The sequence below is a fragment of the Narcine bancroftii genome, chromosome 7 (genome assembly GCF_036971445.1).
Source record: "Narcine bancroftii isolate sNarBan1 chromosome 7, sNarBan1.hap1, whole genome shotgun sequence".
NCBI lineage: Eukaryota > Metazoa > Chordata > Chondrichthyes > Torpediniformes > Narcinidae > Narcine > Narcine bancroftii.
Genome location: NC_091475.1, coordinates 192,114,344 through 192,125,003, shown reverse-complemented (window position 1 = coordinate 192,125,003; position 10,660 = coordinate 192,114,344). Strand labels below are relative to the sequence as shown.

At 40.0% G+C, this 10,660-nt stretch overlaps 1 protein-coding gene across 3 annotated transcripts in view; it reads right to left on the bottom strand.

Annotated features, from left to right (window-relative positions):
- dnajb13 (DnaJ heat shock protein family (Hsp40) member B13) overlaps positions 1 to 10,660 on the bottom strand; it is a 61,330-nt gene that overhangs the window by 3,326 nt on the left and 47,344 nt on the right. For all 3 annotated transcript variants that reach the window (XM_069891811.1, XM_069891812.1, XM_069891813.1), the window contains one exon: positions 3,668 to 3,781. In XM_069891811.1, the coding sequence (XP_069747912.1) occupies positions 3,668 to 3,781 (114 nt within the window). The remainder of the gene's footprint in view (positions 1 to 3,667; positions 3,782 to 10,660) is intronic.

Sequence of the window (10,660 nt, the reverse complement as noted above, 5' to 3'; positions counted from 1 at the left end):
TAACTGCACTTGACCATCAAAAACAATTAAAATAGTTCAATAGGCCTTTGAGAGCAGCATTTCATCAAATAACATTATTGTGATTCAGGATGAGGTCTTTGTATCTGCTGAAGCTTAGTTGCACTTTTCCTCTGAGTGCACCCAAATGCTATTGTATCCAGGGCATTGGTTTTATAAAATAACTCATTCACAAGCATGTGCCTCCCTGTAATAAGTGTAAAATCAGGGAGTGAAGTCTGAGCAGAGATGGTAGTACAAAGAACCCAACACTGCATCTTGTATAAAACATCTCTGGGAAAGAGCTCATTGAAATTGCAGTTTCTGCTAGTGAAACTGGCCTGGTATCCTGACTATCAAGGTTGGATGGAGACTGAATGAGGCAAGGAGCAGCCTCAAAAGGGCATCAATCATCCCGGTGCCCAAGAAGAGCTGTGTGAGCTGCCTCAATGACCATCATCCAGTAACACTAATTTCTACAGTGATGAATTGCCTTGGGAGGCTGGTCATGGCCAGAATTAACATGAAATTAAGCAAAGATCTGGACCCATTGCAATTTGCCTATCTCCACAATCGCTCCACATCAGATGCAATATCCCTGGCTCTCCACTCAACTTTGGATCATCTCAAAAACAGCAATTCAAACACTGACTCCAGCTCAGCCTTCAATAGCCTTATTCCCTCAATGCTGGTCAAGAAGCTACACAAGGTTATGCATGATACAGTATAATTGGTTACACAGGGTATACATTATTCCTCTAAAATTAAAATTATGGGATTCAACATTATCGGATAGATGTTTTCGCTGTAAGAAGGAAATGGGAACAACATTACATGCATCTTGGGCATGTATGAAAGTAAATATGTTTTGGGAAGAATTAAATCAAATACTAAACAAAATTACAAAAAAATAACATACCAAAAAAAACCAGAGATATTTCTTTTAAGTAACATAAGAAGTAGAGAATTAGCCCTCAAATTGGATAAAGGGCAAAAAAACATTCATTATGATAGCCTTAGTGATAGCAAAAAAATGTATAATGTCAACTTGGAAAATGGAAGAGAGCATGAGAATACAGCAATGGTACATGGAAATGAATAAATGTATTCCATTGGAAAAATAACATATAATTAAAAAAATAAAGTCACAATGTTTAAACAAATTTGGGAACCATACATGGAACATATCAGAGAGAACTTGCCTACGACCTCCATCCCCTAAAATGAGAATAAAAATGATAAGAAGACAAAATGACTAGATTCAGTGTAATAAATAGATGATGCATTTTTCTTGTTTATTTTCCTTTGTGTGAAGATATTGTCTTATGGTTTTATTGTATTGTATAAGTTGAATATTTTATGGGTATTGATTGGAGGGGGATGGGTAGAGGGGAGGGAGGGAAAAAAAGACCACTGTGTAAATTTAGTGAGAAACGTATGTACATATTTTGGTTGATATGGTTAATAGTGTGAAAAATAAAAAATTATATTTTAAAAAAATACTGGTCAAGAAGCTCAAACTCTGGGCCTCTGTACCCCCCTCTGGAACTGGATCCTTGACTTTCTCATTGGAAGACTAGTCAGTATGAATTGGAAACAACATCTCCTCACTTATTATCAACACAGGTCCACCCCAAGGATGTGTGCTTAGCCCACTACTGTACTGGTTATACACCCATGACTGTGTGGCCAGGCACAATTCCAATGCTATCTACAAGTTTGCCAATTACACCACAGTTGTCAGCAGAATCACAGATAGCAATGAGGAAGTGTACAGGAGGGAGATAGATCAGCTGATTGAGTGGTGTCACATCAACAACCTTGCACTCAACATTAGCAAAACCAAGGAGATGATTGTGGGCTTCAGGAGGAAGTCAGGGGAACATGACCCAGTCCTCATCAAGGGCTCAGTAATGGAAAGGGTCAAGAACTTCAAATTCCTAGGTGTCAATATTCCAAGGATCTGTCCTGGAGCCTTCATGTTGTTATAATCATGAAGAAGGCGTGCTAGCACCTATCCTTTGTGAGGTGTTTGAAGAGATTTAATATGTCACTGAAGACTCTTGAAATCTATGTGTACCGTGGAGAGCATTCTAGATGGTTGCATCACTTAACTTGGCCTGCGACATCACAGGCCCAGACTTCACTCCATCGAGGACACCTACATGAGGAGGTGTCTCAAAAAAGCAGCCTCTATCCTCAAAGACCCCCACCACCTCCTCTTCACTCTGCTATCATTGGAGGAAAAAGGTACAGGAGCCTAAAGACGAGCTTCTTCCCTGCTGCCATCAGATTCCTGAATAATCAATGATCCAAAGACACTGCCTTATTTTTTGTGCACTGTTATTTTCATGGTTGTCAGATGATTCATCATATGAATGTTTGCTCTATGATGCCACTGCAAAACATCGAATTTCATGACTTATTCATGACATTAAATTCTGATTCTGATTCTGAGCCTGGAGATAACCAACCAAAGAAATGTGGCCCTTTAGTTCAGTCACCTGCTTTATTGATCAAGCTATACAATTAATGTGCTAGCATATGAGTTTTCTGAAGATCGAAGTACCCATTTGGAGATCTGCCATTCACCAACATTGTAATCGCTTCAGGTTGGCAAAATTGGTTATCCTTTTTAAAAAGCCATACCGAAATTTCTTAATTTTCCCCCAAATAACATTACAACTATCTACTGATATAGGCTAAAAATTATTGCCTTAATTTTAATTTGGGCCAAGGTTGCACAGGCTAGAAGAATAAAAGGAGACAATTGAAAATTTAAGAACCTGAAGGGTCTTGACAGAATGGATGTGCAGAAATTGTTTCCTCTTATTGGAGGACCTAGTTTAAAATAAACAGTTTTAAAAGTAATGGTTCACCGATTTAAGACCAAGGTGATTAATTTTTCCTTCTGAGTTGTGACTCTTTGCAACTCTTCTTTAAACCACAATGGAAACAGATTCTTTGAATATTTTCAAGGCAAAGATATATACAGTAAAATCCCTGTTATCCAGAATTCAAGCAACCTGCAGCCTCAAGCAACCAGCAAAAAAAAAAAAAATAATGGAAAATTAATAGGTAAAAAATACATAAGTTTAAAATCATCTTTCATTTGCCAGTCACACAACACACAATCTCAATCAATCGAAAAATTCACTTTTCTGGGATCTACCAATCCCCATAGGTGCCAGATACTGAGGGTTTTTACTGTAGATTGTAGATAAGCAAGGGAGTAAAAAGTTACCAGGAATAGTTTATAACTGATTTTATTGATTGGTGACACTCTGACTTGAGGGATTAAGTGGCTTACTTCTGATCCTAATTCTTTTATAACTATTCCTACTTGTAGATTATCTTTAGAGAAGGACTATTGTCTATGTAACAGCTGAGAACCTCTGCACCATTGGCAGTATATTAAAACAAAGGTGCCATTTTAAAACTCATCTGGATCTTAGGATTCCACACAAATCAGAGATGCTGAATGGCAAAGTCTTTTAAAATGTATTTGCTGAAAAGCACCATTAACGTTTACTGAAATTAATTGAAATCATGAATACTGATTGAAATAATCTGTACAATCTTATTCTGTATGTGAACAATATACACCCAATCTCTGGTCAGAATGCAGGCTCCACATTCACACTAAAATCTACCAGAACAATGTCCGTACCTTTGCCAATGGTATAGAAGCAGAGAAAATTAGATCATTTTTGTCGCGACAGAACCATGGATGTGGTTTCTCCTTCACGATGAATATTATGTCTGATGGAATATTATTTGGACCCTGCATGAAACAAAAGTAGTGTCTCATTAACTAATACAAAAAGCAGTTAAGATTCATAATTATTTCATAATTTTTACAAACATTTTTAATGAACCTAAAACATGAATTATTGTTCACAGCTTTTAAAAGGTTTTCTGGGTTAAAATTATTATATTTTTTATTCAGAATCAGAAACATCACAAAATTCGATGTTTTGTGGCAGCATGACAGTGCAAACATTCACATAAACCACCATACAATAATAAATTTTTTAAAAATTGCATGAAAAAGTAAGGCAGTGCCTTTGGTTCATTGATTATTCAGGAATCTGATGGCAGCGGGGAAGAAGCTGTCCTTGTGTGGCTGAGTGCTCGTCTTTAGGCTCCTGCACCTTTTGCCCAATGGTAGCAGAGTGAAAAGGAGATGGCCTGGGTAGAGGACAGAGGCTCTTTAAAGACATCACTCTCTTGTAGATGTCCTCAATGGAGTGAAGTCTGGTGCCTATGATGTTGAAGGCTGAGTTAACAACCCTCTGGAGTTTTTTTGTCCTGAAGGTTGTCGCCTCCATACCAGACAGTGATGTAACCAGCTGGGAGGTTTTAGAGTGTCTTTGGTGACATACCGAATCTTCTCAAACACCTCACAAAGTCTAGCCGCTGGCAAGCCTTCTTCGTGATTGCATCAATACGGAGGCCCCAAGACAGATCCTCGGAGATTTTGTCATCCAGGAATTTGAAGTTCTTGACCCTCTCCACTACTGAGCCCTTGGTGAAGACTGGATCATGTTCCTGAGTTCCTCCTGAAGTCCACAATCATCTCCTTTGTTTTGCTAACAATATTGATGTGACACCACTCAACGAGCTTATCTCTCTCCCTTCTGTACGCTTCCTCATTGCTGTTTGTGATTCTGCCGACAACTGTGGTGTCATCAACAAATTTGTAGATAGCATTGGAATTGTGCCTGGCCACACAGTCATGGGCATATAAGTAGAGCAGTGGACTAAGCACACATCTTTGGGATAAGCCCGTGTTGATAATCAGTGAGGAGGAGATGATGTTTCCAATTTATACTGACTGTGGTCTTCCAATGAGAAAGTCAAGGATCCAGTTGCAGAGTGGGGTACAGAGGCCTAGAGTTTGTAGCTTTTTGACCAGCACTGAGGGAATAATGGTGTTGAAGACTGAGCTGTAGTCAATGAAGAGTAGCCATATGTACGAGTTGCTGTTTTCCAGGTGATTCAGAGCCGAGTAGAGAGCCAGTGATATTGCATCTGTTGTGGAGCGACTGTGGCGATAAACAAAATGCAGCAGGTCCAGACCTTTGCTTAATTACATGTTAATTCTGGTCATGACCAGCCTCTCGAAGCATTTCATCACAGTAGAAGTTAGTGCTACTGGGAGGTAGTCATTGCGACAGTTCACGCTACTCTTCTTGGGCACCGACCGGGATGAATGATGCCCTTTTGAAGCAGGTGGGAACCTCTGACAGCAGCAATGAGAGCTTGAAAATGACCATGTACACTGGCTAGTTGGTTGGTGCAGATTTTCAGTACCCTGTCAGGTACGCTGTAAGGGCCTGACGCCTCACAAGGGTTCACCTTCTTGAATGATGTTCTGACATCATCCTCAGAGGCAGATATCACAGGGTCCTCAGTCTTTTCGGGGATTCTAGTAGGCACTGTTTGGTTCTCCTTCTCAAAGTGGGCATAGAAGGTGTTCAGCTCATCAGGTAATGAAGCATCACAGGCATCTATGGTGTTCATCCTCACTTTGTAGGCTTTAATAGCTGCACTCCCTGCCATAGCTGGCATGTATCTGTAGCTTCCTCTGGAATTGCCACTTTGCTTCAGAGATGACCTTCCGCAGGTCATACACAGACTTCTTGCAGAGGTATAGATCCCTGGCCTTAAATGCCTTTGATCTCACCATCAGCAGTTTGGAAATCCGGTGATTCATCCAGGGCTTCTGGTTGGGGAACACCTGATATGCACACGTGGGCATACACTCACCCACGCAGTCATACTTACAAATACAGGTCACTCAGACAAATGGCATTAACACCTGACTACCGTAAGGTAGGAGTACATTGATTTAGACTTGCATTTCATCTCTGCTAGTATTGTCCCATGCAGCATATACATCTCATGAGGTAAACTTATTTTGATGACAGATGTATGCCAGAATACCAGTGGTTTTATGTCTGCTGAGGTGACTCCACTTAGATAGCCAAATCTATTAGCTTAGATTTTCCAGAATGAGGCCCACTAACTGCATTTGCCTCTAGAGTTTCCAATTTGGTTAGACCAGACACCAAGGCTAGACTTGGTGGGTTAGTGAGTCCTGCAAATGAGTGGCAAGATCTCAAGTGAAAGAAGACATCTCTCAAGTGGTCAGTCAAAAGCCTAGCATCTATGACATTTCAGAAATGTTAGAACACTGGAAGATGGGAACAGGAGGAGTTTTTCAATCACAATTACTTATTAAATAATTCTATTTTGCTCCATTCCTCTTAATACAAGTTCAAGTTGTTCCATCCCCCCATTTTTCAGGTTTTTTAAAAATTTATGTGGACTGTGAATTTAACAGAATAAATTTTGCACAGCCCTGGAGGCTTTTGGAAAGTGACTGAACTGGCAGCAGGTTTTGAAAAACCATGTTCCTAAATTGAATACATTTGCAGAGTGAGGAAAGAAGCCCTAGAAATCCCAGGTGCAGTGACCATGTGACCAGCATATTTAAGAAGCAGTGTACAGTTTGTTCAGGAGGCCATTTTAAAGAGACAGTACAGGAGCAAGGAGCTCTTAGAAAAAATACTGTGCTGGATTGACCTCGTGTGGTTAAAGACATCTTGTCTGATTCCTACAGATTATAGGGGGATGAGAATACCATTCAGTGACCAAAAGATTAAAGTCACTTTGTTCGGCTGACCACGGAAAGGGTTTTGGAAGCTTTGTGAGCATCACTCGCTTTATGTCACCTATGCCAAAGAAGGGGGAAGTTTTGGTTGTCACTCGTCTAAAAAGGATATCTTGCTGGAAGCACCTCAACAAGGGTTTTATGAATAAATAAACATTCTGTCACCCAGAGTCTCTCTCACCACTTCATGAACTTCTAATTTCATCTAATGCTTTTGTGTTGCCTCAATTTCAAGCCCACAAGTCAATAGCGAATTTCCAAAACTGAACTTTGAACTGCCTTTCAAGAACTGGGCCTTGAGCTGTTGTGGCTTGGGGTATTCCACAGACACACGCACCAGTATATTCGTGCATAGTTGGGGGTTAAGTTTAGATAAGTGCAAATAAGTTAGATAAGGTGTTATACCATTGTTAATTAATAATTAAAATTATTATTTTGAATATAACACTGGGCTAATTTCTGTCGCTGCTGACTGGCACATACAAAATTCATGTATATTTAATATCCGATTGCAGAAATACATCCCGATGGAATAGTGACATGGTTAGTGCTGCGCTGTTATAGTGCGAATGACACAGGACTGGGGTTTGGATCTGGCACTCTCTGTAAGGAGTTTGTATGTTCTCCCTGTGTCTGTGTGGGTTTACTCTGGGTGCTCAGGTTTCCTCCCACCTTCCAAAAACATACGAGAGTTGTAAGTCAATTGGGCGGCTTGGGCTTATGGACTGAAGGGGCCTGTTACTGTGCTGTATGTGTGAATTTTAAATTTTTTAAAAATCAAAAGAAACCGCATTCTTCAGTCCTTGGTGCCAAGCATACAAACACACAACCAAATTAACACACATACAGACACACAATACATGCACAGGACATATATAAATAAATACTGTTCAATAAAAGCACCTTGGATGGTTAGTGTGAGCAGTTCATTTAGTCATTCAGCCCATGGGAAGAAGCTGTTTCTCAGCCTTGTGGCACTGGCTCTGATACCCCCTATTGTTCTTTCCCAACGGGAGAAGCTGAAAGATGCCATGTGCAGAATGGTTGGGATTCTCAATGATTTAGTGCACCCTCTGCAGACAACAATCCTGGTAGATCACTTCTTAGCGAGCAAAAAGAATTAACTCACCTCAGAGTTAAATATACTGACATGAACTGATCTACATTTTTTTTTGCACTATTTGAATACTTATTAATTGCAAGTTCCTCCTAAAGATTCAGTCAGTGAGAGATGGTAAATCTGTGGAATTTGTTGCCACTGGCGGATGTGGAAGCCAGGTTATTGGGTGTATTTAAGACAGAGTTTGATAGGTTTGATTAGTCAGGGCATCAAAGCTTATAGGGTAAAGGCCAGGCAGTGGGGCTGAGTGGGTAAATGAATTAGCTCATGATTAAATGGCAGGGCAGACTTGATGGGCAGAATAGCCTCTTTCTCCTTTCCCTTGTAGGCCTGTCTTACCTATCCCCCTTTCCTCTTAATAAAGGCTATTCTTCCTCTCAACATTCACTTCTGATGCAGGGACTCAGCCCAAAACATCAACAAATACCTTTCCTCCACAGATGCTGTTCGACCTGCTGAGGTGCTCCAGCAATTTGGTTTTTTTTCTTCCAGGTTCTAGAACAGTACTCTCTTGTGTCACTGAATGTTGAAGGACTTGAATTATTTTCAATTAATAAAGTTTGCTCAAGTTTATTATCATCTAAAGGTACATTCATTCAGACAAGATGTCTTTCTGGATCACAGTACACATATGTTCATACACAATGCACACACAAAGATGCTGGTCTTGAGAGGAAGGTTGAATGGGTGGAGGGGGGTAGTGGGAATCATGCCACACAATGAGGGGCAAAATGCAATCTGTTGTAGGAACTGAGTGAACCAAATAGCACCAGTGGGAAAAAAAAAGAATTGTCAACGTGCGTGGTGGCCTGTAACATTGACGACTCTTTTTCTCCCTCTGATGCACACTGTACATACATACAGTATAGTAACAGGCCCTTTCAGCCCACGAGCCCGTGCCACCCAATCACACCCACATGACCTACATCCTCTGGTATGCTTTGAATGGGAGGAGGAACCCAGAGAAAACCCACACAGACGTGGGGAGAACATACAAACTCCTTATGGATAGGGTGGGATTCCAACCCTGGCCCCAGTTACTGGCACCGTAACAGCATTGCACTAACTGCTACACTAACCGTTTCGACTCGCTAAGGTCTTTCAACAGATTGTGTTTTGCTCCAGATTCCAGCATCTGCGGTCTCTCACATATTCCAACAAAATATGGGTGAGGTCTATGGAATTTCACAGAAGGGAAAAGTGTTCTGTAGGTAAAGCTTCTTTGGTTCTGCTTCTTCACTGAATTCATAGGGAGAGAAACTTAGCTTTTCCTTCTACAGCAGAGAGCTTTGGCTACTTCCCTGATACATCAATGGAATGAAAACTAAGCTGTAAATGACATCGCAGCTGCAGTTTAAAAGAAGATAGTGGCATGAGGAGCATTAAGTTCCACAGTGACAAGTGGAGAGGAAAGGAAGAATGAGAATCAGGAGGAGAGAAAAATAAACAACATGCAAAATTGGTAAAAAATTATTTGCTTAATACTGCAAGAAATCGGAAACCATGAATTTCAGCTTGCACACATTAGATGCACATGAATGACAGGTTCAGTGACTACCAAGGATGAATATCAATATCCTCTCGAGCTTAGCAGCAAAAGGCGAATGTGGCTGGCATCACAGTTAGTTGACACTTGAGAAAACTATTTTAGGAATGGATGATTCTCCTCATGGCTGCAAAAAAATACACCATTTATTTTCATTGCATTGTGATAATTGGAAAATATTACATGTCAATGAACTACCTGGCATAAAAGAGCAAAACCTGTGAACACCATTTCCAATATAAGCAGGCTTACATTTTCGAGTGTCTAAAAAATTACAAAAATTTAGGTCAATTGAATTTAGTCAACTATTCTGCAGTGCATATGTGGTGCAGTTACTGAATAATGTATAAAATCAGACATTTGATTGCATCAATTTTTTAGCAGAACATAAGATTAAGAAATTAGGAACAAAGGCACTCAACTTCCTGGTTTGCCCCTCTGTTAAATATGATCATAGCTGATCTTCCCCGGCCTTGCCCCCTTTTTTGTGCTCGTTCCTCATAGCCCTCGATGCTTTATTCTTCAAAGATTTATCTGCTTTCTCTTTACACAGTTTCAGTGATCTCACCTTCACAGTTTTCTATGAGAAGATACTGAACATATCAGTTTTAAATGATCACCCCTTGATCTTTTAAGTGTACTCAGTAAAATTTCTGTTATCCGGAACTCAAGCAACTGGCAAAAAAAATCGTGGAAAATAAATGGGTAAAAAAAATGTAGGTTCAAAACTGATGCGCCTCGCTGTTAGTTCTTCCTTCACACAATGCGCAGTCTCAAGCAACCAGAAAACTCACTTATATGGCATCTACCAATCCCTGCGGATGCCAGATAGCAGGGATCTTTATTGTATGCTCTCATTCAAGATTTTCTCACTCGTGGAAACATCTTGACATCTACCCTGTCATGACTCCTTAGGATCTTGTATATTTCACTCAGGCTATCTCTCATTCTTCTAAACTCCAAAGAATATACCCAATTATTTTAGCTGCTCAAGAGAGAACAACCTTCTCGTCCCAGGAATTGACCTAGTGAATCTCTTTTTCACTGCTTACTTCAATGCCAGTGTAACGTTTCTTAAATAAGGCACGAGAAAAATGGATGCAGTATTCCAGTTATGATCACACTTGTACCCTGTGCAATTTTGATAATACTTCCTTATTTCTAAACTCTAATCCTCTTGCAATGTCAATATGCCATTTAATTGCAGCAACCTTTTGCAATCCATATGAAATAATATCTGAATCATTTAGTACTTAGCTCATTTGTAATCTTCCTCCATTTAGATAACAGACGACCTTTAGATTCCTCTTACCAAAGT